At 38.8% G+C, this 17,409-nt stretch overlaps 1 protein-coding gene across 1 annotated transcript in view; it reads right to left on the bottom strand.

Annotated features, from left to right (window-relative positions):
* Positions 1-17,409, bottom strand: part of ZDHHC20 (zDHHC palmitoyltransferase 20) — a 35,353-nt gene that overhangs the window by 16,221 nt on the left and 1,723 nt on the right. The window contains exons 2-7 of the mRNA XM_085321797.1: positions 16,902-16,928; positions 11,269-11,363; positions 4,915-5,035; positions 3,501-3,570; positions 2,397-2,429; positions 1,490-1,610 (exon numbers count right to left, since the gene is read on the bottom strand). Of these exons, the coding sequence (XP_085177923.1) occupies positions 1,490-1,610; positions 2,397-2,429; positions 3,501-3,570; positions 4,915-5,035; positions 11,269-11,363; positions 16,902-16,928 (467 nt within the window). The remainder of the gene's footprint in view (positions 1-1,489; positions 1,611-2,396; positions 2,430-3,500; positions 3,571-4,914; positions 5,036-11,268; positions 11,364-16,901; positions 16,929-17,409) is intronic.

Below are 17,409 nucleotides of genomic sequence, written 5' to 3'. Positions count from 1 at the left end.
GACAAGCAAATTCATTTTCTTTGCTCAAGCACCGACTGGTAAATATGTAGGCACGCATCTACAATTTCATTAGAAATTGCATACAAAGCACTGGAAAGCAGCCAGGCAGATGTCTGGGAGTGGCACATTCACAAATTAAAAAATTAACCATTTACAGTCAAGCAAGACTGAACAGCAGAATCAGACCATTTCATTTGGGAAATGTGTGAAGCCACAGTTATGACTGATAAATATATTTATAGCTTTCATCTCACACAGTACTGAAAGCTCCGTTCTTTGCTCTCCAGTGACAGGCAGCTATACAGAACAGAGAGACTGAGACATAGCACTTTGGCTAATCAGACTCATAGGCTTAGATGAAAATAAACAAATTGTACTTTTTGCACCATTTGCCTTACCTGTATAATGACAACTGTTTCAAAGTACAACTATTCCATACAGCTATACATAATATATGATGAAACTTCTCTAATCCTGAATTGACAAAATCTTTTTGGTCCAACAATGATTATTTTTATAGCTATAGAAAATTACTACTTTCCACAGCTATTCAGAAAGCAACCAGCATCTAACAAATATATGCTGTTATTAACTTTAAAAGATGTTACAGACAGCCTTCCGCTCATAGTGATTTCTCCCATGTTAGTTAATGTAAATTGGTTACGAGAATAAAGAGAAGATTCTTTTATCTTAAAAGACAAGAAGGAACAAGGTTTCAGAGATGAAAGGGAACAACACCAAAAGACACTCTATTCAGCCTGGAACATAACCAGAACAAAACTGATAGGAGGAAGAACACTGATGTACAAGGATACTTGTACTTCACGTACATGCATCTTTCCAGAGGTAATAGAATAATTGTGTACAGACAATTGGTAATAGTTACAAGGAAGATGGATATCATTAATATCATATGTATCTTAATATTCTACCCATATCACATCAATAAAAAACACTAATATGAAGCTCAAATATATGTAGGGAGGCACACCAAATCAGAGATTGGTGAATTTCCCAGTTCAGCTGCCTTATCTAATAGCAGAATATCCATAAAGAGGTTTAAGACGATACAAAATTGTTATTTATAGCTGACATTTTTTCAGTATTTTTGTATATGCATGTGTCTGTATATATATTCACACACACACACATACATATATGTAAATGTTTGATATAGCCAGTTCTCTCTCAATATCTACATATTTATATCCAATAGTTAAAAAAAAAAAGAGTTGTGCTGCTCAGTTTTGATGGAGCAGAGAAACTACACAGTGTACTCAATAGAACTTCTTTCCCCGATTACTCATCCAGGCCATTATAATGTATTTAATTCATTAAAATTCAGAAGGTTCTCCTGCTTCAGTCACCTTGACTGATGCTGTTAATGGTAATGAACTACGGAACAGAGTATATGGTGAGTGTCAACATGCTGATGTAGCCTTCAATAACACATGCAAGATTAAACAAACAAAAAAGTCTTAGAACTTACTGTCCAAAACTTTATGAAGTACTGCAAGACTGTAGCAGCAACAAACAAACAGTACAGTAAGGAATACATTAAAAACAGCAGGAAGAATTTGTAGTTAGAAAATCCCACACAATTATTCACCCTAGAAGGAGGGGAAAGAGAAAGAGGTTATTACGATACAAAAAAACAGTAAAAACAATATTCAGCTGTTTTTGCAGAGCATCGTAACATTGTGCACAGCATTAGCAGTATGTCCAAAACTCTCCTGCACTAGAATTTCAGACGCATTTTAGACCACCATTTTAAGCAAAGTTTCTTCCCCCAGGCCAAGTGATCTGATTTTGCCCCACGACATGAGCTAGCAATGCGTATGATATATACAGTCTGTATAAGAAGATTACCACATACTAGGAACTAACTGCAGTCCTCGCTGAAGATAATACAAGTCTCCACCAATTTCTGTGGATGTTGCTTTGGTTGGATAAAGTCCTTCAAGTCAGCTACTGATAACAGTATTTTTGTAATGACAATAAGTAATATTTTTACTGGTTAGCGGTGAATTGCAGAAGAGTAACTGTTTGAGTGGATCTTTTCTACTGTGGATCTAGAGGTGGAGAACTCAATTTCACAGTGCAGTAGATACCTTCTATCCTGATAATAATACTAAACTAACCAAAAGAAAGAAATGCCATTTTTCCTAGGCATTGTTAACTGTTTCTCTATATAAGGTGAGACTGCATTATTTAGGTTACTGGGCCTACAATTCTAAATTTCAACACACATTAGGAAAAAAAAAATACTTACAGATATCAAAACCTCAGTAAATTCTACAAAAATCAAGTTTTATTTAAAATTTACATTTGTGAAATAGCACGCAGGATCCATTTCACTATTATACTGATCTGTTTTTTTATTTTCCTAAACTTACCATGGACAGTGATGGTCCATTTTTAGCACACATCTGAAAGCAAGAGGAGATAATTTCCAGTAAGTTAAAGCAAAAAAAAATTTTTTCTAAGACACACTTTTAGTTTCTGAAGTTTTTATTTAAAAATTCTCTTCATTATACCAAGTTTCCATACTACAGAAGCCACCCTCTCATCCAAAAGGACTAAATGAGATTCAGAAGAATCAGAATAAACTTCAAAATTCAACAAGGGGAGAACTACTGCGCAACAATTACAACATGTTATTCATAGTTCATTAAGCCACACTAGTCTTACACGCTCACTGAGAGAAAACAAACCCTAAAACCCATCCTTTGGAACTGCGTGGATAAGTATGTTAGCCTGGCATTCACTTCAATGAAGTCTGTCTTTGGGCTATTTTTGCTACCTGTTTGTTGTTTGTTTCTTAGAATTCACTGAGGAAGAGAAAAGCACAGTGGGCAATCTGAATAGTCCATTTTCACTCAGCTACAGTGTAAGGACAGAGGTTAGTCATTTCAGACAGACATTCACTGTATTTCTTAATAAATGTAATTATAGCCAAAAGGTTATTTACTTCTTCAGTTAGCTAGATTTCCTTGAGCTCAGCCTACTGAAGTCTTGCTCACAGACTCAGTCTTCAGTGCCCTACAGATTTCTCTAATGGCTCAGAATCAGGCTCATGTATCTGAAATGTCTAAGGTATGTAATTCTACAGCAACTCTTTGAAATAAAGAGTTGACCAGTACTGGTAGCAAGCACATGTTTCAAAGCTGGAGAAGCAAGATACAGTAAAAGAGAGTTCTATAATAAGCATATGCTGGCTCTAGTATCTCAGACTTGTCTTTCAGTTACTGATCCTTTTAAATAAGCATTATTTTATAAAGCTATAAGCACATTCCCCAACAAGTTCTGCCACTTCAGTCTACGAAACTGCAATAATAATACTGCATCATCAGGAGGAACTCTATTTTCCCAAAACCCAGGTACTGAGGGGCTTAGAGTGAAACAAATAGTAAAATCAGCTGTTACACAAGGGCTGACACACATTAAGTGATGGCTGGAGGAGAGAAAGAAAATTCATGATTTTAGATTCAGTAACTTACATGTCACATGCAGAACAGTGGTGGCAGCGGTCAGGTTTGATTAGCTGGCACCGATCACAGTATCTGATGGCTGCATTCAAATGGCAAGGGTCAAGTTGTTAGAATTCATTCAATTTTATGAATTTTTCCTCTTCTTAATATAAACAGAATCTTAAAGAGTTCACTGTCCCTCGGCCCAAACATCTGTTTTCACAGACCTTCACATGCCTACTTTCATGCAATACATACTTCTGTTTGAAGTTTTTTGGAAATGTAACACACACAAAAAATTTCAACTGTTACTAGTGTACTGAGCCYGTGTCTTAACTTCTGCTATTTATTTATTGTCTAGCTCCTCAGTTTTTCCATCACTGATTCTCTGGCACTGATCCCCTAGGTACTTGGTTTCCTTCCCTTCTGGACGGGGTAACCAGGCATCCAATTGTGAAATTCCCTCCTTTCTATAAGTTAACTTTCAACTTCATCAGCAAATGGAAAAGATAAAACAGGCTGTTCAGTAAGTTAGCTCTCCCTCACACTTTCTGGATACTTTTAAGGCCCTGGATACTTCAAAAAGCTCTTCCCAAAGGAAAGACCACCAGTGCAGGCAGGCAGTTTGAAATGAGGAGGAAAGCCAAAATCTGCAGCTAAGCAGAACTGTGAAAAGCTAGCAAGAGCTTCCCAGACCACTCCAGGAATTTAAGACCAGGATTCCCTCAAAAAGAGGTTTGTATTCAAAAAAGCCAGGTGTCCTACCACTTTGTTTGGTAGGTAAAGTTGGTAATAGTTATCTTGAGCAGTTTAYGTTTTTGGAGAACTCCAAAGCATTGCTAGTTTCGAGAAAGCGAAACAAATATAAAAATAAGCTACTTTTTTTGAATCTACATATGTGTAAGACAGCAGCTTCATAGCTTATACAAGCTTTCTTGTATGAGCTGGAATAACAATGCTTATAAGGACAAATACAAAAATAGCTCATAACAAGCTATTATTTAAATAGCTCTGTATTGAATGATGGGATTGAAAAAACATTTACTGGTTCTTAAAATCTCATTTTAATGATGAACTTTCTACTCTCACTGAACTGACATATCTTAGAAGTTTAAAGCAGGATACAAATGACTGTAAATTGGAGTAGAAAGCTGAATTGTAATCTATTTCTAACTGTATTTCTTTGTTGTATTTATTTTTATAGCCAGAGTGGGAGATAAATGTTGTCATCTGTCTCCTTACTGGAAGAAGATGTTTTCTGAGAAAGCTTTTCCAAATGCTGACTGCATGTTATGATCTACAGMCAAAGGACTTTGGTTTCTCATGGGGAAAACACAAGGTCATGGCCTTTGCAGTATGTGTTTAATAGATTGTTCATTCAGTAACAACAAATAAATCCCACTGCTTACAGCTTTTGGAGAACAGAATTATCTTTGTATCTCACCTCTTGATGCTGTTGTGGTATAGATAGGCAAGTCTTTAGCAGCTCTTCTCAAAATTTCCTGCTGGGATTCTGGTCTCTCTTCTTTTTCATATTGTTCTTTATCAGCTTTTGACAAGCAAAACTGTGAGGGAAGGCAAAAATGGGAGGAGGGGAAAAGAATAATTATTAGTGTTCAGCTCAAGTTCTAAGGAAAAGACCCTATGAATCTTAATCTAATCTCTTTGGACAAATTTAAAAAAAAAGAGAGAGAGAGAGAGAGAAAGAATGCTACTAAATTACAGGAGATCCTTAAAACCACAGTTGGAAAGGACATGATGGTCCTGGAGACATCTTAGAGAATCATCTCTGTCTCTCTTCCATATCTCTTCAGTTTCCCTTCACAATACAAAAGCCAGAAATTCAGGGGAGTGTTAAGAAGGTGCAAATCTTTCTTGAACTCACAATGAGTGTAAAATCTAAATGATCCATAAACCACAGGAATGCACAACAGCCCTTTGTTGCTGAAATTCTCTTACTCGCTATCCTGCTGACTTAGAAAAAGGTACCAGCTAAAAGAAGGCGGCAGGGGGAGGGGGTAAGGAGCAACTTTTCACAGTTATAGCACAAAAATTTGAATGAGGTTAACTGGAATTTTGACTTGGGAGTAGTCAAAACTGGTCTCAACATCTGTCAGCTGTATTGAGAGCAACTTCAGCAAAGCCTGTGGAATTTCAGGGAGAGTTACAATCTGAATTAAGCATAAGAAGCATTCCCGCTTAAGCCTCGCTGAAAAGTAAAGCTTCACCAGAATAAGCTGGAGAGCTTTAACTCACTTCTGAAATGCTAATTTTTGTATCCATTGAAATTACAAGCTTTACCATTAAGTCCCACAAAAAAAGTGTGCTGATGAGCCCCTATGGTATGGTGTCAGCATAAACTGAACTCACTATTTCTCTGGTATTTTCTGTTCTGAAGCACTTTTAAACGCTGAGCTTCCAGTAACGACTACAAGAGACCTTTTTATGAGCACACACAGACAAAGTATTCATGCTGGTGAGCGGAAAATGCTGTGTCTGCAACTGGAACGAAACTGGCTTAACGTGGTTTAATATGACCATAGTTTCCTACCAAGAACATCTATATGATTGGTTTGTGTGGATTTTCCTCTCATCCTGTACTTTTTCCTCTTCTGAATTCTAGTTCGTTGGCAAGCAACAACAAAGACCCCATTTACAGCAAAAGAAAGATTGGTAACACACTGCTCTGATTTCACTGTTACTTCCTAATCTAGAATGCAAATAACTCACCCCATGTCCCAGGGAATCTGGATATTTACGTATACATATTCCAGCTACTGTGCCTGCCCAGTCRTTGAAGGGTGCAAGGTGAAACACTGCCCCTGTTACTGGGCATGACTGGCAGGGTTTGGGTTGCAGGCGTGACCTGCATGGGAGGATGTCAGAAGCTGCCCTGTCACAGCTACTTCCCTCAGCTCCGTAACAGACAGAAACAACCCACTGTGTACCAAAACCTCAACCCAAGGAGCACACAGTGCCTCCTGTCAAACGTATTCAAGGAAGGGCCATAGCTGTAAGGAGCTGGAGATGGCAAAGCAGGGCACATGCGAGGGAAAAGAGGGTACAGCAGGGACGTCTCTGAAGGGAATGCAGCCCACGGAGGACCCAGGTTGGAGCAGGGACACCTCTGAAGAGACTTCAGCCCATGAAGGACCATTGCCAGAGCAGGGGCACCTCCAAAGGGACTGTGGCCAACGGAGGACCCATGCTGGGGCAGTGGAGTGTAGGAGGCAGGGAGTGACTGCTAGGTGCTGACCCCAACCTCCTGTGCTGCCCGTTGCCTTGCTGAAGGGAGGAGCACAACACCTGGCAAAATCAAGGGCAGTGGAGGCTGGGAAAGAGAAGGTGAGCCTGCCAAGGAAGGGCATTTTTCTTAAGCATTTGCTTAATTGCCACCTTTGCTTCTCAACATCCAGATCAGTGGTTAAAAGCCTATGTTGATTGACAATAAATTCAGTGAAAATTCCCAACTCAAAACTGCTTTACCTGCAACCATAGTTGGTGGAGAATGTGGGCAACACCCAAACCAGGCATGAACTGAGACTGGTGTAACTGTAGTAACTTTGAAACTCTGGAAGGAAGAAACTTTGGTTCTGGTATTGAATTTGTGTTTTGTTGTGGTGGAAGCGGTGTGCCCATTGCATTTAGAGAGACAGAGTGAACAATGTGCAAATAGGAGAGAAACAGAGAGTCCAAAGTGACCAGAAAGAGCCCTTGCTGGATGGGAAGACAACTGAGAAGAATTGGCCCTGCTCCAAACTAATGGATCTCCATGTCCAGGATCCAAGAGCTCTAGCTTGGGTGCTGCAGGGAATGTGATGTGCTAAGGAGCGCACCAGGCTTACTTATGATGTGCTCCCAGCGGGGCTCCAGATAGCCTCGGACTACTTAGCAGAGCTGGGGAGACAGGTGACTCTCTTTGTCAGAGCACCAGGCTGCTGATGCTGGTGTGAATCAGTGCTCAGAGAAGAGGTAGGTCCCCGGTCAACAGCTTGCAGCTCGCAGCACTCAAGCTGCTGCACTGCAGCTGCGTGCCAAGCACCCAGGCTGCCGTGGAAATGGCTACAGGCTGAAAGTGATTGCCAGAGGGGGACCCAGCACTCAGGGTGAGAAACTGAGGACTTGGGTTATGAACTAGAAATAGAGCCCTTCAGTTAGGGTGGTTAAGCAGAGCTAAGAAAACAGGAGTGTTGCCTCTGAGTGTGACTCAGTGGCGTTCTACTTGAAGTRAAGCTAAAGAAATAGAGGACACCTACAGCCACAGTGCCACAGATGTCTCTGCAGAGACTATGGCAGTGCTTGAAAACCACAACCACCGAGATACAGMTGATGGCTCAAGAGAGCATTGCTTTGGGGAGTCTGGGGTTTATGTGACTTGTAAACACTGTTGTGCACAAAGGAGGAGAGCTCTGGGATCAGCTGCTGGAGGGCTTTATGGAGCAATGGCCCAATCCTTCAGGTGAGATATTCTTGTGGAGGGGCTGGGAGAAGGAGGTAAATGACTGCAGTTGCTTGGACTGCTGGAGTGTGTGGACAAACAAGGGAGAAGGGACTGTGGAAAGGCAGTGCTATGGTCCAAAAGCTCTAAYGACCAGGCCCCTCTGGTATCACCTGATGAGACAGCAGGAAACCCTACTGATCAAGTCATGACCTGCATCTTCAGTACTGGGGGTACAGGTGTGAGATTAGCAGCACGGCTGAGGATGATGCAGAGTCCAGTAGTATGGCTGACCTCAAAAAAGGTGTCAAGAAGGGCAGAAATTTTTTCATACTCTCTCTTGTCCTACAAATCAGGACTTATGGATGTTGCTGAAGGAAGCAGGGGAAGATATGATGAAGTGGGACAGAAAGGAATTGCAAGGGCAGGGGATAGGTCAGAACTCAGTTAATATTGTCAGAGAGTGCAGAGCATGCTCCAGTCCCTTGGTGCATCCTTTTACTCCCCTAATAAAGAAATGCTCCCACTGCGTCAAGTGAACAGTCTTTAYCACCCAGCGTGGGTATAGAAGAAACCCTATAGTGACTTGAGTCATGAACCTACTGGTACCTCCAACAGTGATGGTAGTTGCTGCTCATACTATCTTAATCACTGGTTTGTATGATAACACATAATGAATATTCAAACTGCTATAATGTTCTTGGCTGTGTATTTTGCAGGCACAAGGCCTGAAGTGTGTAATAACCATTCAGCATATTATGATGTTGAATCTAATAATCTAGTCTGTGGAGATAAGGGGTGGAGTTTGTAACAGAGGTATGTTCAAACTCTGGTAACTTTCTTGGTTTTGTGTTTTACAGGGGTAAGGGGTGAAGTCTGCAATGCATTCATGTTCAGTTTGAGCAGAGGCACCATATGCTCCTCTGACTGGTTGAAGTTTTCKTGCCTGATGGGCTGTTTTAATCCATTGCAGAGCCAGCTGGAAATGGCTGTGTCCAACACAGGGCAGCTCATGGCCTCCTGCAGTCAAAACTTCGCCTTCTATGCCCAATACATCCCTTTCAAATCATCAGAAATTAGGTAAATCTAGTAAAATATTAAACCTGAGATTTTTTTCTTTGAAGTCACAAGCAAGAGCTTTTTTATCTGTCTTTAAGCTAGATGCTTACTCAACTATGAAAAATGGAGATGATCACACCAAATTTTAAGACAGATACAAAACATTATGCCAGTCAAGAACAGTGCAATATGCCTTTCTCCTATGGCCTCTTGTGAGCCTGCTAGGTGACCAAATGCCTGTCCCATGAACTGTAATCAATTAGAAGTTGCATTAGACAGGAAATACTACTTTTATAAGATATTTCTATGATAAACTATTAACCCACAGAAACTAGGTCACAAAAATTAACTTATTGAATTTGTTCAAGTAACATAACTCTCCAAATGTCCTGGATGAGGATTTTAATTTCCCAAAGCCATGTTTCTGTTCTTATTTCAGAAATCAATAGGGTCACAAGACCATAGCCTTTTCGGACAATGGCAGGATATGTATGTTCAAAAACATCAAAAGTTGTCTATTACCACACAGCTAACAATTCCAATGAGGTTCCAGTAGTTCTTATTGAAAACAGAAAGAGTCCCTTTGTTTCCTTCCTCTTTCTGGATCTCGCATAATGTTGATTGTTCTTTCTTATGACAAATGTACAGGGATTACACTAGAGCAACAGCAGCTGCAGAATCTTTTTTTAGTTCAATAGTAAGATCACAGGATGCTATTTGTTTAGTAACAATACCTAACTTAACATATATATTTTTAGTTATTTAAGTTATATTTAACACTCTAGTACAATAGGGAAATTCTGAAGCCAGGTTTTGTTTTTAAATAAAATCAGTGTAAATTATTTACTGGAACATGCACAGAGGGGACTCTACCAGAGTAAGAGAAGTGTGTTTTCAAGATTTTTTTTAAAAATAGCTATGGAAGAAAATTAAATATCTATCCGTATATACATAAAGACCTGATTCACCCCAACACACTTAAAATGGGAAGTACTCATTATGTGCCATATGCCCAAATCATCCCTTTCATGCACTGAATATGGAAATCTCGCTACAACATTGCTGCAACTACAGCAGAGATACTGTCAGAAGAAGGTTTCTTTAATAAAAGAATTCAAATAGGCAATAAACATCATTAGACATTAGCTTTAACAGCAGCCTAAGTTCACACAACTTTACAAGATCTGTGGTAACACAATTCCAAAAACATTTAAGTTGGCCCATCTGCCAAATATTGTCATTTGTCTACAAAACCACCCCAAAAAAAGTCAGACACACCACCCTGGAGAYAAGCTCCTCTGAATTTTCAGGTTTAACTATTCAGTACTACTCTTTTTGCTTAGCTAAAGAATAGAATAGTCTATTGCTTTTTTTCACCTTATATTCTGTAGATATCTTTATCTTAGAAAGCTAAGACATGCTTAGGGACTGCAGAGCAGTGTTTGCTTTTCCATAGAAGCATGTTTTCTTTTTCYTACAGAAATGTTTAAGGCTAAGACATTAGCACTGAAAGTCAGTCTTGCCAAAAATAGAATGAATGTGCAACCCCCACAGAGCAACTAAAACGTCAGCTTAGCTATTTTAAAAGCTTTATAAAAACTGGGGGATGATTTTTAATTTGGTGCCACTATTTAACCCCTATACGCTCACCATTAGAGAAAATGGACAACAAGATAACCCATCTCAGGGTCATTGCAATTAACACAACTCCTTTTCAAAACAAAATTTCTTACGGTCATCATGTATTCTTTTGTCATTAGGTAAAGCCCTTTTATATATTCCTTTTTCAATAGTCACTGAACCCTAACTCTTGATTTACTACTAAGCACTCCAGTCTTCCAAGTTATGAGTATACTGCATTACTGAATTTCTTAACCTTAAAAAGATCAAAATTGCCTAAAATGGAAATACAAAAATGCTGTCATTGATTTATTGGTTTTAAAAATTGTAGATGGTAAACAACTTACTGCATAGCAAAGCCCTGCAACCCCAGAAATGCTCTTGTATTTTTATTTCATTAGCACATATATATATGAATTTCAAACTTGTGATGAGTTAAACACGTTTCATATATGATAATGTCACTACATGTAGGATACAATGTTTTAAGAGTAATTGGATGATTTCCATTCATGATATGCTGTCATGCTGTACTATTTTAGATAATGAGAACAGAAAGGTGAATCATGCAGTACTGCAAACAAGTTTCATCACTGAAAACAGTTCAGCTATTTATAAGGAAAAAAAAATGGGGGGGGGGAGGGAGAAGGAAGCATTCACATTTTCTAATGTCAGATTTACCTCCTTGGAGGGGGATGCAGGAGATGTGAAAATTGTCTTCCAATAGGACCATACAAACATGACAAAGGACAGATGAAAAACCACAAGGTAGACAACTGCAATAAAACACAAATAAGAGTTGAGTGAATATATCTGAAAAGAGCAAAAGATAGAAAATTCTCTCTGATAAGGATTAAACTATTACACTATAAATCGTCTGCTAAGATTAAATTACATTAGACCTTTGCTGGGATAGATTCAGTACTGTAGGAAGGCCCACTTAAAAAAGAAAAAAAAAGTGATAGTTGTCCACCAGAGTCCATGCATTATTAAATCTTCATCTTCCCACTAAATTCTAACCATCATTAAATAAAAAACATTTTTGAAGTACAGTATCACAACTTACCTTTCCTTACAAAGACCAAGATAAAGTTCTAAGATGCCCACAAGCATACCTTCAAACAAACATTTATACACATTATTTCTTGTCTAGACTTCAGTTTGGTTAAGTGAGTGCCTTCTCTTCCTAGATTAATCAATACATCACTGTTCTACAGTATGAGCTTCAGTATCTGGACTGGATTCCACATCCTCTCTGTTACCCAATTTTGAACCAGTTAGGTCTGAAGTCCAGTAAACCAATAGAAYAGTTGCCTCTGAAAGCCTGTCCCAGGTATTTAAGGGCATATATTTCTCTTGAAAGAGGGCTAAACACTTAGAGAAATGTATCATTAGGACACCTAAACTTTACATGCTTAAATAAGGCAGACAATCCCAACTGAAGTAGCACCATCATCCATCCATTTCCTAAAAGCATTCCTTGTCCAACATTAAATGGAAGCAGATGAAAGGAAAATTAACAGCATTAAGATTGCAACCATAAGCAAGGACAGATACTTAGCCTGATTTTTCCTCTAAATCCTAAGAAGCCTATTTCCAGGCTCAGCAGCTTTGAAGAACTTTCAGATTTATCAGCATCTTTTCAATTCTGAAGCTCTCACATGCACTTCAGTAATAATAACCAGCATCTTTTCCACGGCTGAATATCAGAAATACCTCACTCCTTAAYTAGATTAAATCTTAAGTTTTTGGGAGCAGTTACAGGTCAATTTATTTAATCTTCATTCTTCAAAGTTTTCAAGACTCAACAGGACACAGCCCTAGCCAATGTGCTCTGAATTAAGTGTTGTCTCTGCTTTAAGTAAGATTAAACAACCTCCCAGTGTCCCTTTCTACTTGAACGATTCTGTGCTATTATGTATGATTCTAAAATACATTTTGAGGGAAAAAAAAACAGAAGTGAAAACAGTTTTACCAGCGGCATGCAACTAGTTAACACTCTACAGAATTCTATTTAATTTCTTAGGACACATCAATAGATGTATTTCTAATTTCTAATAGAAACAGCAAAGTATTGTCCCACTGTAGAAGGCACTGGTAATGAGGATAAAAACAACAAACCAAGAAGGGAGATGACTGCATCCTGACATGAGAGCTGACTGAATAAAGAAATTGTTTGGAAATCTTATTTCCAGTCATCAGAGGAATATAACCTGGAATATCCCTGCTATTAGAGTCACAGTGGCAACAGAACTGATGGCTTTAGGATGGAGCTCAATCAATTCAYGAATTGGTCTATGTGATATGGTTGCTTTAAGGAGCAGAGATTGAGACCTTATGATCCAGGAAGTTTCTTCCAATCTTATTTCCTCTGAACATTTGCTTTTAACACTTGTCAAGGGAAGACAGGTGCATGATGCCAGCCAAGCAAAGAAGTTACACAGAGTATTTACRTGTACCTAGAGAGGAAGAATCCCATGTACCAGGACAGCATGGGGGCTAACCTGTTGGAAAGCAGCTCTGYGGAGAAGAACCTGAAGGTCCTGGTGGACAAATTGACCATGCGTCAGCAATGTGCTCTTGTGGCCAAGAAGGCCAATGGTATTCTGTGGTGCATTATGAAGAGCGCTGCCAGGAGATAGAGGGAGGTGATCCTCCCTCTCTACTCAGCCCTGGTGAGTGCTGGGTCCAGTTCTGAGCTCCCTAATACAAGAGACACATGAAGCTACTGCAGTGAGTCTAGTGAAGGGCTACAAAGATGACTACTTATCTTCACTTACATTAGAAGGAAACTTGACATACTTCTCTGTGCAGATGAAGTGAGTCCTTTAAGAAGTTAAATTCCATACCTCAGGAATTTATAAAAAGGTATGTGCACATTTAGAGAAAATGTAGTCTTAATTTGTCAACTTTCAGGATTTCATTGTTCATTACAATTTAAAAAAATTTTTATTTGAATTATTTCTTCCAGAGTTTGTTTCGTGAAGATGCTTTTTGCCTATGCTTCTGACTCCTCCAGTCTTAGAGACAAGGTAAATTTTGAGCTGTGAAACTGAATGAAGGTGCAAGATGCAAAAAACTTTTTCTTCTGCAAAGTCCTAAAACTGTTGTCTTGATGGGCACTCATGTTTCCCTGTGCTAGGCACCACAATAAGAAATTGTCTTCTGTAAAAACATACTATACACATTAAAACACAACAGAKATGCACAATTAAAATATAAGAAAGATGACCGGAAAAGAGGAGAAAATGACATAAAATTGCACTGGAAACAGCTGCACAAATTCAAACTTTGGAGGAGAAGGGAGTGAGAGGCATTGAATAGAAGGAAAGAGGAAGTGAGATATAATGGTGGGCAGAGCACACTAGAACTAACTTAGTAAACTTAGTTTCATTTTGTCCATAAAAATCACCCTCAGAATCCAAGGATTATTTTTAGTGTACACACAAYACTAGAACCTTAAAGTCTTGTGATAGACTGTAAATGCCCTGATAACACACAGACTAACAGACCTAYGGACAGCACAGTTAGCTGCAGCAAGGCTACAAATCTGTGATAGTGCTACCAGTAGTTAGTAAAAAGAGGCAGCAGTTGAAGTGCGCTTGTATTCTGCAATACTGCTTTCTGCAATAGCTGAGATCTTGCAATCTGTCAGCATCACTGAAAGCCAAAGGCCTTTCCTCCACAAAGGGGCACCTCAAGGAGAAGCAAGACTTTTATAGCCRTTCTGGTGACAAGCCTCATCTGGGTAACATCTAATAAGGTGAGAAAGACCATACAAAAAGCAGTCCAGACTGGCCCAGCACTGAATAAATTCAAGCTTCTTTTCCTGCTCCAACACTGCCCGTTCCTACTGGGATTAGGGAGGTCTGTCCTGTCAGTGCTCCCAAGAAACAAGAGAGAGAGGGAAGACACCATTTTGCTTTACCTTTGCAGTCCATCTACCCACCCTTTTTGGGCAGCAAAAGCTCCTATGTAAACTAGTCCCTGAAGCACCTTACATCAGTTCCAAGTACTATTATAAACTATTTTCATTCATTTTTTTTAAACTAGATTTTAATTACAAAGTCAAAAACCCCTCAACATCTGCTGGTTTAGTAAGATTTTATGAAGAAGCCCTGTCTGAGCTAGGGAATCCAGGAGACTTAATGCCATGCTGTGACCAAGTGGAGTCATTCTTCTTTACAGGTATTGATGCATATTAAATCATAATTTATGCCCTTAAGAGGGCAATGTCATAAGACATGCTCTTAGCCTCCTCCTAAGATATGCTTTTAGCATTCTCCTAAGAGATGCTAAGCCTTCCTAAGATCCGCTCTTAACATCCTTCTCTGAATCATTCTTAATAGTATTCAGAGAGAGAGTCAGATTACAGAGGAGTTATGATACATAACAGAATTATGTTATATTGTTAGGAGAGATTCAGAGTTGATATTCTTGGCCTATGCCTTGCCCTAATCAATAAAAATCTACACAAGCATTTGGAATTAAAAAGAGAAGGAAAGAGTTAGCTCTAATGGGGTGAAGAAATCACCACCAATTAAATCAAAAGTCACAACTAAGTACTACAGTAAAGGAATCTGAACACAATACACAGAAATATGAAACAAAATATATCTGCTAGGATACACACTTTTGATTTACACTGGACTCCTTCAATACCACTTTGGCCATAAAGCTCATTCCTGTTTTGATGTTATTTTCTGGCTATTACAAGTTAGCTTATAAGAACTTTATAAAGCTTATGAGAAGTCTAGATTTCAAAAGACAACTTTATATCTCATTTTCAGCACAACCTCTGTGGTAAAGGATTACATCTGAAAGATGCCTGTGGCATTCTTTAGAACTGAAGGTGCAACAAGTATGCAAGTGACCTCTGTTAAAAGCCTAACAGTCTTGTTTCAAAGATAGGGTTAGTCTCATTAATTAATCAGGCATTTTTCTTCTCCAGTAGATCCAAGACAGCCTGCTTCAGTCAGATGGGCTGACTGAATTACTATCATCTGAATTAAAGCCAGGGATCTGGCTACACTATACCAACAGCATTGTTTTGACAGGCTTCCTTAATAGAGTTATGGATCTTGCCTTCCAGAAAAGAAATTTGGAAGTAAAACTTATCCACATAAAGGTCAACAGTAAAGCACAGTAGTTATACGTAGTTAGTTTCCTGAGGTCTTGCTGTCCAATGCACTATAAAAACTCAGGGTAAAAGAGCTCCAGCTGTGTCTTGAAGAGCTTGGAGGGTTCTCTACTCTTTCACCTCTTCATTTAAAGATGAACAGATTCTATAAAGGTTCCTCCTTTTCAGTTTTCCCTGGATGTTCCCCATCAGGAAGTAACTGGAGGGTTACTTCCAAATTCCCCCCTCTTTATGCCCCTCACCAATGGTCTCATATTCTGAAGACAGCACACTGTGGATGGTGGAACTGCAAACCTATGCACCTATGCTTAATATAAAATAACAAGCGACGACTACTCAAGTTCACTCACCATAAGCTGAAATAAACTCTCAAACAGAAATCTCACTAGTCTTTCTGYGTTTCTGCTAAAAAAGGCCAGAGTTTTATGAAAATAAAATTTGAACTTCTGGAATGGAACGATCCTTTAGTCTAGCTTTTGTTCACAACTAAAATAAGTGGCAGTGCAAGAATTTTGGAGTTTCTTTAGTCAATCTGTACTTCTATAAATACTACCCTCTATAGCATATATCTGCCAAATGTAATATTAAGAATAAAGTAGAATTTGTCAATAAAAGGCTGTAACCACTTCATCTGGAYGTTTAAAGTTATAATGTATGGTCACTTTTGAAATGATTACAGTTATGCACAGTTCTAACCAATCCTGAAGAACGGAGATTTGAGGAATTTGGTAAGCTCTTTGGAAAACAGCAAGCAATAAAACCACAATTCTTCTGAAGTGGTTCAGGTTATAGGGTGTGAGGAGGATGGTAAGATCAACATTCAATATCCCTTCAGGAATAAACAGAAAATGGTCTTGTGGATCTGCTGCAGTTCTTTCTGTCTTCTCCYTTTTCTCTTCTTAGACGGTGCTATTTAAAATACTAAAACTTAACCTATTTAAAAATATTTACAAACTTAAATCACGGTTGCACTACTCACAGGTCTTGTCATCATCTCAAGCTTGTGGTACTAGATACTCAACAGACTAGAACTCACAATATTTACCTGGCTTCTTAGCACCAATAAACTCACTGCAGAGCCCTTACACATAAAGGAATACATTTAAAATTTATAACCCGTAATACTAGTGTACAACAAAATTATGCAAATCTTAAAAAACATTAAAAATATTACCTTTTTCTGCAGTTGAGGAAATGGTAACTGGAAGAGAAGAAAGAGAGAGATGGTAAGTAAATCTGTACTGAACCAAAAGTTTGGTTAAAAGTGAGATAAATGGAAGTAGCTGACTTGTCCTAGAGAACGTTTCAGCTGTTAACAGAGCTGCCCTCTCCCCCCGGGACAAAATGGGAATTCACATTCCTTCTAGYCACTGAGGCCTGGCGAGTCAGTGGAAGAGCTGAGAGGTTCAGTTCCCTACTCTAAGTAAGCATATTCCTATCCACAGACACTACTGAGATCATAATTTATACATGTTGCCTTTCAGATAGGCACCTACCATGTTTTATGAGGCACTTAAAAAGCAGGCTAATAGATACACACTCAAAAGGCAGAAAATGAAATAAGAAGTTCTTACAAAAGTCCCTGTGAAGTTCTATTACTGACACGTATTCTACTTCTGTCTCTCTGTCTTCCACCATCACTTCTCTCTTCCCCTGTCACAAGCTATTTTTGACTTTTCTTC

The sequence above is a fragment of the Rhea americana genome, unplaced genomic scaffold (genome assembly GCF_003343005.1).
Source record: "Rhea americana isolate MKP2758 unplaced genomic scaffold, rheAme1 scaffold_71, whole genome shotgun sequence".
In the NCBI taxonomy this organism is placed as follows: domain Eukaryota; kingdom Metazoa; phylum Chordata; class Aves; order Rheiformes; family Rheidae; genus Rhea; species Rhea americana.
The sequence above is the reverse complement of the archived record's forward strand: the minus strand, read 5'-3'. Positions and strand labels throughout refer to the sequence as shown.